This window comes from Phoenix dactylifera, chromosome 5 (assembly GCF_051530095.1).
Source record: "Phoenix dactylifera cultivar Ajwa chromosome 5, Ajwa_hap1_PhDact_Kaust_v1.1, whole genome shotgun sequence".
Classification (NCBI taxonomy): domain Eukaryota; kingdom Viridiplantae; phylum Streptophyta; class Magnoliopsida; order Arecales; family Arecaceae; genus Phoenix; species Phoenix dactylifera.
The window spans coordinates 10056433-10074757 of NC_143194.1; the positions used below are offsets into that span (position 1 = coordinate 10056433).

The window sequence follows — 18325 nt, forward strand, 5'->3', positions numbered from 1 at the left end:
TATATTCGGCCAAGCCGTGGTGCTATATCTCGGCCACGTCATCAACAAAGAGGGTGTGCACGTCTACTAGGAGAAAATCAAGGCAATGCTCAAATGGCCAAAACCCGTTACAATCAAATCTCTTCAGGGATTCCTAGGCCTAATGGGATATTATCGTAATTCATCCAGAATTATCACTACCAGAAAACACGCGTATAGTGACGAAAATTTCCGTCACTATACCATGTTTCCGGTCACTAATACGGAATTTGTGACCGGAGCTCCCGTCACTGAATTGGTTACAAAAACACGCGTCACTAAATTCTCAGTGACGGCGGCGATTCTCGTCACTAAACTCCGTGACAGAATCACCGTCACTAAACCATTACAAATCCAAAAATTAAATATTTAAGAAATTATGTATTTTCCGTCACTAACCAGTCATTGAGTTAGTGACGAAGGTAACTTGGTCACTGATTTTGTCACAGAATTCGGTCACAAATTTGGTCACTAATCTGTCACAACCTTCAGTGACAAATTTAGTCGTCACAGACATGGTCACAAATTTTGTCACTAAATTTGTTATTAATTCCGTCACTGATCTAGTAACAAGATTACCGTCACTAATTTGTCACAACTCACTGAGCATAATCAATTTTTAGTAACCAAAACTCTGTCACTAAATTTATGGCTGCTCGTCACAATACTTGGTAAACAATTCAGTAACCAAATTTAGTCACTGATCACATTCCAATAACCTGGTACATTTGGTACATTGATTGGCTCATAATAATAATAACAATATCATTAATAGCAAAGGCATTCAACATTACGCAAAAGTTTTTTAACATGTCATTCAAAATAGGCATCAACATGTCCTAAATCCATCAAAATCAAAGTACAAAAAGTATGTCATAACAGAGATTTCATTCCTCCTAGAAATGCAAAGACCTATCATCTAAGGCAAAAGCAAGTATAATGAAGCATGATCAGCAGAACCAGAATCACCATTACCCCCCGTTCTGCATGCCATGGTCCAAAGCCAATCTCTTCTCTCATCTTTTGAAGAACCTCCTCTTGCCATTTTTTCTTTTAGTGCTCAAAAATACCTAGAAGGTCTTCACGCGAGTACAGCTCTGGAGCTTGACTTGTAGAGGTAGAAGAGGATGATGATTGCCCAATAATTCCAGTGAGATCCTCCAGGGGACTAAAGCCATAGCTGAGGCGCCGGACATAAAATGGTGCCGTTCGTCAAAGGACCTGGCTCTCTTGAGGGCATCCTTGCTCAGGACAAAACCCTTGGCCAGCATGCTGCTCACCACATCCTCTGCCTTCCTCACTGCAGACTCAGTTGACGAGAGCTTCCCTTCCTTCTGCAGCACCAGAAAAAAAAGAAGATGGGAAGACAAAAACAGTGAAACCTTTTGAATTATTATAAGTAGGTTGAAATTACAAAACTGGAACTGGAAAAACAAAACAAAACAAAACAACAATTACAAGCCTGATAATCTCACTAAATGGTTCCCAATCCCTAAGACAGTAATATATAAAAGGTCGTTATCTCTGACATGTTCCTTCTTGTTGAAACATAACATGCGAGCAAGACCTATAATCCCAAAAATGAAAGACACAGGAAAAATTTTGGTCCACCAGTTCAGAACTTTTGTTTTTGAAAATTATCACCACAACCTACTGGTACAATTTTAAAGTAACACTCGAACGATGAAACGCTAATGAACGTGGCCCACACAGCTTTGTTTTTTCATTCATTCTTTTTTCAAGGAGAAAACCACCACGTATACAAAATTAAAAGCAAAAAGTCACAATATGGCTTTCATGTCATGCAGAAACCTGAGAGTCAGATGATGAAGAAATCTATTAAATATTCACAATTTTCTCTTATATTTCCCTCCCACCTGAAATCCAGGCCTCATAACAAGAACAGATCTTCCATATTTGTCAGAGTAATCAGCCCGGTAAATCTTTCCGGTAGCAGCTTCATGGGCAACATCTTCCTGGTAGTCAACAAGAAATTACATCAGGAAACAGAAAGCTACAAACAAACTTGTAATCATGTAGGCTTTACCAAAATATCAAGAATGAGTGGACTCTAAAAATTCTATGCAGTTGATAAATAGCAACTTATCTGCACTTTCTTTCAAAATAAGGGCTTTGGAGATATAAAAATTTGATGCAGAAATAATTTGATTGGTCAGTGACCAACTTGTGTTAAACTACAGTTTTTCAAGAACATAAAGAACTACCCATACCCAGCGAATGGCTTCTGGCTTGTATTTCAATCTCCATTTCACAGTCTCTTTCAGCATTTTACTTGCCTTTTCTGCATTCCAGTTTCTTGACCGGAGGTACCTTGATATTGAAGCATCTGAATAGAAGTCTGGCAGTGCTTCCGACAATGGACCATTCATCCTTCGAACTTCATTTATCTGCTTGGAAAAGGCATCAACATTACCTATATATGATAAGCATGATACAACAGGAACCCCTTAACAATGTTGTGAGACATAATATTCCATAAAGATCTTAACATGCTTTCTCAGAAAAAGGAAGGAGCTTAAGATGCTCTTCAAGTGAAAACTATAAGATGCTTTTCAAGTGAACACTATAAGATGCTTCAAGTGATAACCAAAATTCGGAATGAAGATGTCATGCATAAAACTTAAGAGGCATAAATAGAAGCATTTAGTTGGTTAAAATGAGTATGTTTACCTTTGCTTGCTGTTCTTCAGGAGCCGTTGAGGTTGAACTGAATTCTCAAGGAGAAAGAATCGAATAGCAATTTAACAAGGGATAGTACAAGGTCAATACAAAAGCAATGAACATTGAAAACAATATCAGCATAAAAGAAAATGATGCTCTTCATATAAAAAGTTTCTGAAGTAAATTCAGGACTAAGGGAAATGGAAATGCAGAGAGCAATCAAGCAATTTAACAAACAGCAATTGAAAATCAACAAAAGAAGAGATTGCACAATCCCTTGCTTAGAATCACTGACCTTAGTGAGTTGTTTTGTAGCATATGTTCTGAGTCGAACATCGAAAGATGATAAAATTTCATTTGCCTAACACAAAAAAGAAAGAGTTCAGATGATTTTTATCCACATATGTTCTTGACAAGATTGACTAGAAATAAATTTCTCAAGTAACTAAATTACACGATGTTTTATGAGCTATAGCATCAAACACTCCATTAGAGGAATAAAAAAGAGATATAGAGGAAAAAATAATTCAAGTTCATAAAATCATGCTGGAGAGGTATGACAGGAAAACCTCAATTAGGGTCACACAGATATAGTCTTTAACATGGGAGTAACGTTGATGAACATCTCCAATGATGAAATCACTAATTTCACCACTGAACTCAACACCGGTTGGACCACCTCCAATAACAACACAGTGCAACAGTCTCCTCTTTTCTTCTTCTGATATGCCTATATTTGCCAAAAAAAAAATCAAGTATTAAATGCATTACACCAAATCACTGTATACTCTAATATTTGCTGTTCAAAGAATGCACAAATGCAGGATTTGGCAGTGCTTGAACTACATAACATTATTTGCAAAAAACAAATATCATAGCAGGCTGAAATCATTATAAGAAAACAAATTTACACAAGGTACTAATTAATGCAATAACATCCATGATGTTTCCTATCTTCTGAAATGGCATACCGGGCACATCAGACAGCATCAGATTGAGAAGGAGCTTCCTCCGAATCTCTTGGGCATGGTGAACCTCACGGAGAAAGACCGCATGCTCTCTTACACCACGTATACCAAAGGTCGAGGCCTCTGCTCCGGATGCAATGACCAACTTGTCATATGAAACCTTAAATTTCCATGGCTCCAGAGTGTCACTGGCACTCCCATCAGTAACGGTCTCACAATGCACCTTTCAAAGCAAAACAAAAAAACTTAACTTTATAGACAAAAAATACTTAATAAATTACCAAATTAAAATTTCTACATCAAATGGTATAAGGAACAAGTCCACTGATTCTAAGCAGGGGCGGCCCAATGCATTTGGGGGCCTAAGGCAAACTCACTAAGGAGGGGCCTTTTTTTTTTTTTTTTTGAAATGATGAAAGAATTTTTATCTTTCATGATCGAACTGCAACCACACATTTTTTGTATTCCATTTTCCACCATTCTCCTCCTTATCCTCTCTGCTTCTTCCCATTTTTTGAAGCAGCATAAATATTCGATAGCACTACATATTGTGCATCATTAGTGGATCCAGCACTAGAATTCATGGTTCCAATCTCATTCCTCTCAAGCATTTCATCGAATAACTTACGAGCAACAGCGGGCTGATGACATTTACAGTACACAGAGACAAATGTGGTAGTCATTGTGTTGATACCAATGAGCATAGACAGGCAAATCAAAAAATATATTGTTGTATGCAGTTACAAGATTCATAATCATATGTTGTTACAAGACATACACAACCTAAAGACATATAGTTGCATATAGTGGGTGAATAGGTGTCAGATCAAATTTGTTGGAGTTGTGACAGGGGACTACCAAATGGGAAAGACTCAAAAATCATAGAATGAGGTCATCTGACAATCAAAGAAGTAAAAACAGTGCCATCTCGCCGATGCTCAAAATCCATTTGGAATCTAGAAAATGTCTGATTTTTGCAATTGGTTAAACAAAAGATTGAAAAACCCCAAATGTATGACCAGCCTTTAGAATGCTCGCATCGAGAGCAACCGGAAAGAACCATCGGAATCTAAACTGGGGCTCCAGAACGAAATCCCGCGATTGGCCTCGGATGTGAGCTCTCGAAGCGAGAATCCGTATTCGAGGAGACTCGAAGAAGATCAGGTAGCTCTCGTCGGCATAGGGAGGAGGAGAAGGGGTTAGGAAATCCGGACGGTCATCCCTGCCGTGGACAGCCTTCCGGTTAGGGATTTGTTGGATTTGGGTTGGGGGGGAGGAGGAGGGGTTAGGGATCGCCCGGGGGGGGGGGGGGGGGGTGTGGGTGTGGTGTGGGGGGGTTGAGGGGCGGCTGCAGGGGCTAGGGATAGGGGGATTAGAATTTTGGTGTTGGCGCTGGGCGGGCGGGCGGGGGGGGGGGGGGGGGAATTAGAAATTAAGCGCGGCACTCTTAGTTCATTTTAGATTTCCTCCTTTTATCTTTTTTCTTTTTTTATTTATAATTACTCAAAAATATTATTTTTAATATTTTTAGAATTAGAAATTAAATTTGGTGACGAAAATTTCTGTCAATAATCCGTCACTATCAAAAATAATTTTTTAAAAATTTATAAACATTTGGGTTACGATTTTTGTGACGGATGAATTTGTCACTGTCTCGTTGCAATTTCAGTTACCAATTTTGTGACAGATATCCCGTCACTACGGTGGTCACTAAGTTTTGGCGCCCACCCTACCCGCGTATTTTGTGACCGGTCGGTCACTAATCTGTCACTAAGTTCACGCCACGGTGACCAAATTTCTGTCTGTCACTAATCCGTCACAAATAGTGACTGATAATGGGCCGTCACTAATTTCCCGTCACTATACGCGTGTTTTCTGGTAGTGTATGGTAACATTGTAGGACCCCTAACCGATGTGCTTAAAAGAATAATTTCTCTTGGTCCCCAGCTGCCACAGAAGCCTTCGAGAGGTTGAAAAATGCCATGACTTCAGCTCCAGTGCTTGGCCTCCCTAACTTCTCCTAACCTTTCGAGGTGAAATGTGATGCTAGCGGATCCGGTGTAGGGGTGGTTTTATAATAACAAGGTTGATCGATCGCCTTCTTCAGTCAAGCCCTACATGGGCGCAACTTGGAGCTCTCCACCTATGACAAGGAGATGCTCGCCATCAAGAAATGGCGCCCCTACCTTCTAAGCCGGCCCTTCATCATCAAAACTGATCAGAAAAGTCTCAAGTACCTATGGGATCAGTGCATCTCCATTAACACTCAACATTATTGGCTCTCCAAGCTCATCGGGTATGATTTCATCATTGAGTATAAAAAGGGTGTTGAAAATAAGGTTGCCGATGCTCTCTCTCGACGAGATCATGGTGACCTCCAAGCATTCTCCCAACCGATACCTCGCTGGCTCAAACCCATCCAAGATGAAGTTGCAGCTGACCCTACCTTGCAAAATTTGATCAAGCTCATTGATGAAGGTGAAGCAGTGGGGCCGTGGCGCCATGCTGAGGGAATCTTGTTCTTCAAGGACCGGATATACCTCATCCCTACTTCTGATCTCATCCCCACTATCATGAAAAAATTCCATGACTCTACTCATGAAGGATTTCACAAAAACCTACAGCGTATTCGCTCGATTTTTTATTGGAAGGGCATGCGCAACATGGTGCGCGAGTTCATTCGAGATTGTGACACATGCCAATGACACAAATCTCAAAACCTTGCACCCGTGGGTCTACTACAATCTCTTTCCATTCCCACATAGGTATGGGCTCACATCTCCATGGATTTGTGGATGGGCTTTCAACATCCAGGAGGAAGACAGTCATCTTGGTGGTGGTTGACTGACTGTCCAAATTTGTACACTTCGTACCCCTATCTCATCCCTACACAGCGATCAAGGTGGCGCAAGTATTTTTTGAACACATCTTTAAGCTATATGGAATGCCAGAGAGCATTGTTTGCGACCTAGATCCAACTTTCATAGGTACATTTTGGACTAATTTGTTCAAATTACAGGGGATGTATTTCAACTTCAGTTTGGCCTATCACCCCTAAACCGACGGCCAAATGGAAGTCGTAAACTGCACTCTTGAAATGTACCTCAGATGCATCACTTTGGAAAAGCCAAAAGAATGGAGTACATGGTTGCCATGGGTTGAATACATATACAACACCTCTTTTCACAATGCAATCCTTTGAAGTTGTGTATGGCCGGCCACCTCCTATGTTGTTATCTTATGTATCGGGTACCACAATGATCGTGGCCGTTGATCAAACACTCTGGGCTCGAGATGAGATGTTGAAAGTGATACGTCATCGGCTACATCTCAGTCAAAATCGGATGAAGCAAGTTTATGACAAACACCACCATGAAGTGGAGTTTTCGGTGGGGGATTGGGTCTATCTAAAGAAACAACCATACCGACAGGCAAGTATGTCCCAGTCTACTAGTCAAAAGCTATCTTCGAAGTTTTTTGGGCCTTATCAAATCATTCAAAAAATTAGCCCGATCGCCTATAAGCTCGCCATGCTCGCGGATAGCAAGGTTCACCCCATGTTTCATGTTTCTCTCCTAAAACAGCGAATTGGTCTCAAGAAAATTGTTCAAGCCCAGCCTCCCAACGAAGATATGATCGATGAACAAGTTTTCCTTGAGGACAAGAAAGTTCTCGGCGTGGAGGGATGATACATGCATGGGTGTAACATGAGATATCTCGGGTGACGTGTGGATCGAGGTGCCCCATGTGCTTCATATTTTGTTGAAGTTCTATTATGCTGTTACTTGATCAAGTAAGGGTCCTACTCTGTTGGTTAGTCTTTCTAATCTTTAACGTTAGTTGTAACCTCTCCTAACGGATAAGAGAATGTGGGTTGGGTGTAACGTACATGCGGTTGTGCATGCATGCCTTTATCTTTAGCGTTTATTGTAACCTCTCCTAAAGGATAGGAGAAGGTGGATTGGGTGTAATGTGCATGCAGTTGTGCATGCAAACCTTGTTTCTTTTATTTAAGAATTCATGTTATGTAAGGTTGGGGAAGGTATGAAAATATCCAAAAAATGATCGCTTTGATCATCCTTGGAGATCCGGCTTCTCTCGAATGAGGCTACCTCTTTTTCTCTTCTTTTTATCCACCCCTATCCACAACGGGTTGCAAGACTCGTAACAGTTCTAAATCATTGCGGTCTGAAGATAGTGATCGTAACAGTAAGTCTCTTCGAGAATTTCTTGTGAAGTAATCCTTGATTGACTCTTAGCTCCTCCTCTGTCGGAAAAAGGGTTGGCGTTGGCTAGCTCCCCATTTTGAAAATGTCCCCATGAAATCTAACTTAATCAGGTAAGATATCCCATCTTGTGTTGTGGGGTGGCACCTATTTTTAGGTATGTGCCTTAGAAACAAAGATAGCCTATCTTGCTACTACAAGTCAAAGCCATTCTGTACTTTAAGGGGGTGTTTGATCACAAAACAAAAAGTAAGTAGGGATATCCTCCAAATTAGGAGGATATCATTCCAAATTCTTGTTTAACACCTTAGAATATCTGCTTACTGTGGCGGGGTTGTCTCCCATCAAGGTACAAGCCTAGAACCAAAATGGGAGAATAGACTTGTATTATGAAATAACTTAATCCTATTTCCTTCAGGGCTCGTTTGGTTCGTGGGAAAAGAAGGGGGGAAAGTGTGGTCAACGGAAAAGTAATGAGATGCTTCTTGTTTGGTTGGAGTTTTCAAAAGAGAGAAATAGAAAAGTTGTATTCACATGGGAATATGATTCCCATATTTTATGAAAAAGTCTTTCCGATAAGAAAAATGAAAAAGTTACTATCCCATGAGGCGAAAATCACTCCATCTTTATTCTTTTTCCAAAAAGGCCCTTCAGCATTAAATAGACATTAAATACCTAATTTTTATTAAAGGTATAATAGGAATTACACATAACTTTTGCAGAAAAATGGATAGTTAACCAAACATAAGCACTTTGGAAATCTGTCACTTTTCCATGTTTAACCAAATATGCCAAAAGTACATTTTCAGGTATTCTTTTCTTAGAATTCTTTTTCCTAGGAATCATATTCTCAGGAGAAAAAATGCTTCCCACGAACCAAAAGAGCTCTTAATTACTATTTTATCTTTATCCACTATAAATATTCAAAAAATAGAGAGGGCAATGTAGTCTTTAAAAAAAAAAAATCAAAACTACTGTAAAGATCAATACACATTTAATGCAGCTTATTCCCTCCATAAATTTCCTCCACTATGTCATTAACCAAATAGCAAAATATGCTATTTTGCAGAATAGGCCAATCCCTTCAACAATGCAAGGGATATCTCTTCCAACACCTGTACCACCACCAAACAACATTTAAAGCAAAGAGGAAAAAAAACTTCCTATGATAATTTTTAAAAGAGCGAATCATGTGAACCGCGGTATTAAAACCATGGGTAAGGCGTGCAGCCTCCTGTTCGATTTATCCAAGTGTCATAAAAGCTCAAACTTGGGACTTGTACTATTTTTTGAGGAACCGCGCCGTTCTGTACGTCTTTACTCTCATATTAGGTGCGTATGGGGCGGCAGTTGGTACTTTAAATTAGAATAATGATCTCAAATTACAATATTTTGTGCAGCCTCCCTGGGTGAGAATATGGGTCATCAGCCACTGAGGTGGTAATCTGATGGTAAGAGAGCTTAAATTCTATCCGAGTTGTTCGAGTTTGAAATGTGCGAGCGTTGAAGACCGTATGCCCCATGCCTGCATGGCTCTGTGTGGATATGCTTTCCTTCTATTAGTACTGAGGTGGCACTGGGGTAACGTACTCATATGTGGATGGCCTAGTGGAGTTTTCCACAGATTGGAAAGGGTACGTAGAAACTTGCAACCCGCATCGAACATTTTCTAATGGAATGAGGGCCCAGTGGGGGCTGCTACGCGGGTGAGGTTCTGCCCCTCCTCCTCTCCTTCTATTATTTTAACCCTCCAAAAAAATCATAGATCATTATAAAACAAATTAGAGTATACTCAGCCTACAACCCTTGTGTGACTAAGGTTACTATGCCACATAAGCCATTTTGGAGTTGACTAGGAGCTAGTCATTGTATATTTTTTTTATATGGTTAAACTCTTTCTTTTCTTAGTGAAGGCTCGAAGGCCAATTAAGAGAAGTATATGAGGACTGAAGCAGCCATGTTTAGTCCCATATCATATGTGTGCATATAGTGGTCTTGGATAGATAATAAGTGATAAAAGTCTAAAATTATATCCTTCTAGCTAGTTTTTTTGGGCGAGGTTTTTACATAGTTTCAATATTTACAATTTGAAGGAAACATTCTATGCAAGATTATTGATGGTTGAGCATTTTTGCTAATAGACATGAAAGCCATAGGTTCAATTAGGTATTTATAACAGGCTACAATGAGGTACGGCATGATAGGACACTTGCCAATTCCAATCAAAGTGGTGCTAGCGATTCATAACATTAGTGGATTTGACACGAGTGGCAACAATTTATTGAGATAACTTACTTAAACAAATTGAAAATCTGGAAATAAATTCTTGCTCAGTACTCTGAACATAAGGCCAAGATTTATTGATAATAAGCTTTTGGGTAACTAAATGCTCCAACAAATGGGATGCGATATCACAAGGGATAAAGGATATAACAAAAATCACATTAACTAAATTTTCAAGTTCCACAGTTCAATCTTGTATGGCTGATCCAGGAGGATTGGACTGAATTTCTTGCTGGATACGTGGATAGTGCAGTCCATTTAAGTATGACTCATATCAACCCAACACTTTCCGGCCCGAATCCTATTGAAAGAATAAAAAAAAAAAATTCATTGTTCATTTTTATCTTTTTGCAAAACAACAGGCCTACTAGCTGGAATTTAGGCTAGAACTTAGACAGACCCTTAGAAAATGCGGGTTGGATAGGCCAAGAGACTATGTTGCTATAAGATATTACCCATAGAAATATCTAAACAAGCCCTTAACATCTTAATCATACAACTGATTTTATCTCTATTGGTTACTTCCAATTGTCCGCGCAGACAACTATCTATAAAGTCGGAGTAAGAATCCATATGAGCATTTGCTAGTCTATCACTTTTACATGATTCAAGTTCGAAAATGCACCCATATATGATTAATTGGGTACATAGCGGAAGTTAGATAGAAGCGTGTCAACAAAGTCTAATACATTGTCGAGAATAAAAATCACCGCAGAGGTGAGAGTGAGACATGTCAACCCAGGAAGACTCAGCAATTGGGGTAAATTTAGAAACCTTGTAGAAGATCGAACAGACATTGCTAGAAATGCAGCTATCTGGAGATTGGATTGCCGCTGGTCAAGGATTGAAAGAGTCTTCAAGTTAGAGTCCAGGTGATTGATAATAAAAATGTGCATTGTTTGACTCATTAGATTATTTATCCATTCATTTATTCATTCATTCATTTGCTCATATATCACATGAAACCGAAAGGCTATTCTAGTAGAATTTTTCTCTACTTGTCTATTGTAGGAGGACAGAGAAAATAGGTTTAATTTCCTATGGAAGTAAGATACATGTAATTAGCCTAAAAACATATCCCTGTGCAAAAAATCAAGAGGTGAACTATATTTTATCATCTCAACATCTAAATTGAATTCGGATAAGAACATTGTCAGCAAATAGATGATGGCACAAAAGGAGAATGCCCATCCAAAAGGAAATGGAAGCACTTACAAATCAATGGAGGGCCAGGTGGATGATTGATGCAAGTTCCCAGTAGAAGTTACTCTTCAGAAATAAAATTGCAGGTCTATTAATGACATAAGAACTATAACATTTCTGAGCTGGACAATCAATTAGTCAGAGAGTGCCAAATTTCAACCAACTATAGCCCAACGGAGATGGAAAAAAAATATAGATAACAGGTTCAGCAGTGGTTTATGCTTGTGAATAGAGCAGTTTCAATTTAAACTTCCAAAATCTCACCATAAAAGACATCATGATGAGTACGACAGATGCAAGCAAGCCAAGTCCATAAGCAAAGCAGGCATTGACACAACTGAAGTTTCATTCATGCTTTTTATGTTCAGTTATCATCTAGTTAGAACAAACAAGAAGGCTTGAAACATAAAGACAAATTTTCGAATGAAGTGAAATTTGACATCAATGTGTTTGGTCCTTTCATGCTACATCTGATTTTTTGGTCAAATGCATGGCACTCTGTCTGTCAAAATACATAATAGTCGGCATCTATTGCAAGCCAAGATCACCAACCAAACCCCTCAACCATAATGCCTCCTTCATTTCCTCCGTCGCTGCCATGCATTCTGCCTCGGTTGCAGATAAAGCAATTGCAGACTGCAAAATGGCTTCTAGCTAATGACACAATCCGAGATGAGTGTAAACATAACTAGTTGGAGATCTCCTTTTATCTAGATCATCAACGTAACCTGAATCTAAATATCTGACAACACTATTCACTGGTGTCACTACCTCTGTCTTAAATAGGGTGATATTAGAGCTTCTAAATATTGAGGAAACAAGTAATCAGAAAAACTGGTAACAACAGAGATGAAAGATCACAAACAGCAGATAAAACAAAGTGGTAATGGAAAAGACTAGATCGAGTTATTGATAATTTCTGAATGGGTGCACTCTGTGGGGGAAAAGGAAAAGAAAATGAAAGAGAAGATAATTTGTGAATCAAGGAACCACTAAAGAATTCAGGCAGAAGCCATTCACATTGTTTGGTATAGAACGCAGAGAGCAACTAAATCCATTCGTCTAACATGAAACATTAATTGAATCATATAAGACATAACAACTAAAAGAATGTATTGAGCATATCTACATATCACAGTAAACAGATACTAGAAAAAAAAAAAGAATGAAAATAACAAAAAATAAAAGAATCATACTAGAAAACTTTACAGAGAGCAAGAAGGTCAGAGACTGGTGTGGTAGAAACATGTATACACTTTACAATCCAAGCAATTGGCCATGAGATAGCTGCAATACCAGCGCAAATACCCCATTGTCCCCAGTCTAACCTTTCTGTATCGGCAAACCTTTTCAACAGCTCCACCATCATCACCTGCAGGATCAAGGTCACTGCAATGATCCCCAAGAAGAGTTGGTTCCTATGAATCCCCTCAAACACATTCTTCTTCTCCAGCTTCCGCGCATTGAATTCATTGAAGACTTGGCACAACACAAACGTATTAAAGATCATTGTGTTGTTGATCTTTTCACTTGCTCCAAATATGGACTTCCCTGCAAACTGGAACACCAGTAGAACTGCTATCTGAAAGAGAGCCTGTGCTGTAATGTTCCTCCACATGATGTTGCTGATTAGTGGCTCGGTTCGTCCTACAGGTGGCTTTTGCATCAATTCCTTTGTTGGTCTATCAGTAGCTAATGCCAGAGCTCCCATGGTATCCATGATCAAGTTCACCCACAAGAGCTGAACGGTAGTCAATGGAACTTCACCAGAAGCGACCGCCGACACGAAGTTTATGACCAGTGCTGCAATGTTCACTGTGAGCTGAAACTGAAGAAATTTCTGAATGTTTGTGTAGACACACCTTCCCCATCTCATGACGGTGACGACGGTGTCGAAGTTGTCATCCATTATTATGATGTCCGAGCTCTCCTTGGCCACCTCTGTGCCCTGGATGCCCATGGAGAGCCCAACATCAGCTTCCTTGAGTGCTGGTGCATCATTTGTCCCATCTCCAGTGACTGCAACAACATGGCCCTTCTGCTTCAAGGACTGCACCATCAGCAGCTTATCGAATGGAGATGACCTTGCCATCACTCGGATTCTATCCACAATTTCCAATCTCTTCTCTATCGAATAGTTTCGGAACTCTTCCCCTTTGATCACCAGTCCATCCAAGTCATCATCTCTGAGTATTCCGCATTCGGCGGCGATCGCTCTGGCTGTGAAGACATTGTCACCTGTTATCATCTTGACGGCGGCTCCAGCACTTCGACAAGCTTGAATTGCCGATCTCGCTTTGGGCCGGCATGGATCTTTCAGGCCAACCAATCCCAGCAAAGTTAGCCTCTCATCATCAAGCTTTCGAACATCCTCTGCTTCAGACTCCTTGCAGGCAAAGGCAATGCATCTAAGGCTACAAGCTGCCATGTCCTTGATAATGAGATCAAACATCCTTCTCTTCTCAGCATCCATTTCTCGAATCATGCCATTTGTCTCAATGTAGTTCGAGCACCGAGCAAGAATCATTTCTGCAGCTCCTTTCCAATGTGCGATCGTCGCCGCCCTTCCGTTCTCCTTCACCAGAACTCCACTTCGCTTCTTCTCCGAATTGAAGGCCTCGACATGGACAATGTCGCAGCTTCTTTTCAACTCCTCGACATCCATCCCAAGCTCAAGTGCCCAAGAAAGAAGCGCTTTCTCTGTTGGGCTGCCGGTGATCTCTGGCTCTGAAACGGAATTAGGCCTGTAAACACTACCGGTAGTGTTCAACCCAACTCCTTGGTGGATGAAGCGGAGAATTCTTCCATCAATGGAAGCGGCGCCGCCCCTCTCGACCCTTTCTTCGCCAACCCAAAACGTGGTGACCATCATCTGATTCAATGTCAACGTCCCTGTTTTGTCGGTGCAGATGGTCGTCACCGAGCCCATCGTCTCGCACGCCGAGAGCCTCCGCACCAATGCATGATCCTTCATCATCCTCTTCATGGAGAAGGCCAAAGTCAGAGTCACCGCCAGGGGAAGGCCTTCGGGGATGGCGACGACGATGATGGTGACCGCCTGCTGGAATATCTCCACTATGGCGCTGATCACGCCGTCGGCCGTCACCTTTCTCCTGTCGAACTTTGGCCGGCCGTTCTCATCTGTGGTGCTTCCGGTGAAGTAGCGGATCATCAGGACTGCGAAGACTAAGACGGCGACCGCAATTCCGATCTTCCCGATGCTCGACGTGAGCTTTTGGAGCCGCTCCTGGAGCGGTGTCGGCTCGGTGGTCTCGCGGGTGATGGTGCTCATCATCTCTCCCCATGTAGTGTCCATGCCGACGGCGGTGACGAGCATTCGAGCGTAACCATCCACCACTTTGACGCCGGAGGTGAGGAAGGGGTTCTTTTGGGCGTCGACGTCGATGGGGTGGCATTCGCCGGTCATGCTGGATTCGTCGACTTGCAAAGAGTGGCCTTCGAGGAAGAGGCCATCAGCGGGGACTTGGTCGCCGATCTTGAGGAAGACGATGTCCCCCACGACAATGTCGAAGATGGACACGTCCTGCCGCCGGCCATCTCTGATGACATTGGCGTGGATGTTGCTACACTCGCCGGCGAGCTTGTCGAAGCGCTTCATCTGGCGGAAGTTGCTGATGGAGGAGACGACGGCGACCAAGAAGATGGCAAGGAAAATGCTGGCGCCATCGTACCTGTTTGAAATAATCATGTACATGAGAAACACCTTTCTTTCTTTCTTTCTTTTTTAATGGAGGGCTGGAGATCGCCAAACTTCAATCTTAAAATAATATCATGCTTGCGTGAGAAAATTTCTTTCAATTATAAATCAAAATCATGCTGGCTTTTTTAAAATAAAATCATGCTTGCACTATTATGATGCAACATTTCTAAACTAAAAAAAATGTAGGTGAGAGGATAAAGTCTTAAGATGTGCAACTCACTATTCTGTTGAGGAAATAATGTTTAATTGGGAAAGTGGTTGCTGATTATTATGATGCAACATTGCTAAACTAAAAAAAAATGTAGGTGAATGGATAAAGTCTTAAGACGTGCAACTCACTATTTTTTTTATATATATATATATATATATATATATATATATATATATATATATATATATATATATATATATATAAAATTTTAGAGAACCCATTAAGCTGTTGAGCTATTTTGGCCGAAAAAATCGAGCCTATCGGGTTGGATCTGGGATCAGATTTATAAAGTCAGGTCAGGTCTGGACAAAATTTTAAGTCCGACAGTCGGGCCGGACCGGATCTGGGCATAGCCATCAGGCCTAATTTCTGCTTTAGAGCTCGGTCCAAATTTTGATTAGCTCTAGCCAAGCCCCAGCTAGTGGGGAACAAAGCTGTGAATCTATTAATTTGTCTAACAGCCTGGATGTCACAAAATAATTGATTGGGCTCTTAGTGGCCGGACATGGGGATATTAAAGGCATCCAGCTTAATAACCCCATGGAAAGGATAGATCTTTTCAACTCTGTAACTAGCTAACTTGTCTTTTGCAGTTGTTCTAATGACCTAGTATTAATTCCCTTGGTGGTCAAACCTTTTCTAATTACTGCAGTATGAATTCCAACTTCTTTTTTAGGATCAAGAGGTGGTTTGTCTACCAGAAAACATGACTACCAGAAAACATGAGAGAAATAAAATTAGAAAAGAAAAGAAAAGGCATGCATCCAACTGATGCTTAAATTAATCCAAACCCGAAACACAAATATTGAAAACATCAAATTCAAAATATTATAAATTTCCAAAACTTACCAGCCATCTTTAATGCCATGCTCTTTGATTCCAAATCCAAGAGAGACAACAGCGCAAGCAATAAGGATGAGGAGGAAGAAATCATTAAGCGCTTCATACACAAACCAAAAGAACCCCTTAGGCTTGGGCTTCGGATATGTATTCGAACCAAACACCTCCTGTCTCCGGCGAAGATCACCAATGCCGCCGGCGATCCCGGCCTCTGCATGACAAGCCAACTTGCCAGCCAGCATACTGACTCCGCCGAGCCGGTGCAAGTCATCGAGCTTCTTCTCCTTGACGACGGTCGACAGGACCTCGGCATCGACGTCAAAGATCGGAGTTTCGCTTTGGTGATCGGCGCCGTCGATGTCGAGGAGGACGTAGGAGGGGCTGCGGAGGACGGCGCTGAGCTTTTTCTTCGCAAGGGTGCAGATGGTGCGGCACGAGTAGATGACAGTCATCGCCACGCGCCATCTCTTGTGAGGCAAGGTGATGCGGCGGCCCGGGGCGAGGAAGCAAGCAGCAAAGTCCATGAACGGGAGAAAAGAAGTCGATTGAAGGATTGGCTCCCTACGATGCGTATAGATATATATATACAGCAACAATGAGTCGGAATACGAAATTTCTATGAAGATACCAGTTGGTTGCAAACTTAATGACCAAGAGTACTCAACGCGTTGAGAAGGAAACGAGGAAGGTCCATTAGTTGGCGGCTACGAAGCTAAGTCGGCGAAGGAATTGAGAAATTTGTTGGGGGGGGGGGGGGGGGGTGGTGAAGCAGCTGAAAAATAGAAGAAAGGAGAGAAAAGGATCGGATTCGAGATAAAGATGGAAGGTCGGTGCCGATTTTAAAGAATTGCAGGGAGAAAGCATTTATCGTTGGTATACATCTCTTTTAATGAAAGTGATGGGAAAGCCATCTTTGTATAAGAATTTAAGAAAAAATACAAAAAGAAAAAGAAAAAAATAAAGAAATATAAAAATTTTTGGTGGGAACTGTGAAGCGCGTCCATATGGCGGTCGTGGGTGAGGCCGGCGGTGGAGGAATCTTCTTGTTTCCACTGCGGCCGCGGGAGGAGGTGGGATCGCAGGCCAGCAAGTCAGACAGCAGGCGGCCGTCGTGGGGAAGCACAGCTCACAATACAAAGTTTGCAACGTCCATATTTATATTATAATAATAATAATAATAATAATAATAATAATAATAATAATAATAAATATTTAATTTTCTCCAGCATTAGTCAATCTGAACTTGAATTCAATCATGATTTGAATTTTTTAACTATTATAAAAAAATAAAAAATTAAGAGATAGCAATGCTTTACCCATTTAATCTGTATAACTTTATTCAACTTACTGTTGGTCGAGTTAACTTATCTATTTAATAAAATGATTAGATTCAAGTATAAATTTTTGACCCGTTTAATGAATAAATCGAATTTGGATCAAAGATCTATCTTCTATCCAATCCGATCGGATTGCCACCTCTCTTAATTGTTTCTCTTTTACTTCTCATTGAAGTTTCTGATATGGTGAGGTTGAAACCAACCAATTGCTTAATTAAAGTTATAGTTTTAATAGGTTATTAAATAAGTACACTTGATTTTATTCTATCAGCTATTTTTTCAAAATCTGCCATTCTAAAATAATTAAAAATAATAATAAGTTCTGTATTTTTTAAAATATTAAATAACCTATTTATAATTTTACATAAATTAATAATTTACAACTATTTTCTCATTTATGCTGCAATGAAAAAGTAATGTAGAATATAAATTTATGTAATTCAAAAAAACGGTATTTAAAATAATGTAGAACAACATTATGCCTCAATGCCAACTTTTGCTCCGTCGTTATAATTGCAGCAAAGATGCCTAAACCAGGGAGTCTGACCAGTCAAAAAGCCAGGTAATCAACATTGATGTGACAGCTTTCGTACGCATTGGATGAAAAATTCTGCGTCGATCGCGAGCGAGAAGCCTTGGTTTCCGTCGCAACAAACACTGCGACGAGCCGCGGGGATATCAATCCCTGTCACGAATACGGAGTTGACGCTATCCGCTACGGTCCAACTTCCCAAATATTCGGTGAGGGGGGCCCAATAGTGCGCGACAGGGTTGTATCTTTCACGTTCCTTCACGTGAATCCACCGTCGGATCGCAAAATGATTGCTTCCAGATCC

The 18325-nt window shown here is 40.7% G+C and overlaps 2 protein-coding genes across 3 annotated transcripts; both read right to left on the minus strand.

Moving 5' to 3' along the window:
- Positions 1-951: 951 nt before the first annotated feature.
- LOC113462369 (uncharacterized) lies at positions 952-4064 on the minus strand. 2 transcript variants are annotated; one of them, XM_089930660.1, is made up of 6 exons: positions 3672-4061; positions 3270-3430; positions 2996-3061; positions 2250-2426; positions 1896-1994; positions 954-1352 (listed from the first exon to the last, which is right to left on the minus strand). In XM_089930660.1, exons 1-6 carry the CDS (start codon positions 3688-3690, stop codon positions 1089-1091), a joined length of 786 nt encoding a protein of 261 aa, XP_089786786.1. In that variant the 5' UTR covers positions 3691-4061; the 3' UTR covers positions 954-1088. The 2 variants fall into 2 exon arrangements, with proteins under 2 accessions (XP_089786787.1, XP_089786786.1); XM_089930661.1 differs by lacking the exon at positions 1896-1994 and having other exon boundaries at positions 952-1352; positions 3672-4064.
- An 8405-nt stretch (positions 4065-12469) lies between these two features.
- On the minus strand, positions 12470-16732 carry LOC103720196 (calcium-transporting ATPase 7, plasma membrane-type-like). Its single transcript, XM_008809798.6, has 2 exons — positions 16162-16732; positions 12470-15072 (listed from the first exon to the last, which is right to left on the minus strand). Exons 1-2 carry the CDS (start codon positions 16674-16676, stop codon positions 12576-12578), a joined length of 3012 nt encoding a protein of 1003 aa, XP_008808020.2. The 5' UTR covers positions 16677-16732; the 3' UTR covers positions 12470-12575.
- Positions 16733-18325: the final 1593 nt, after the last annotated feature.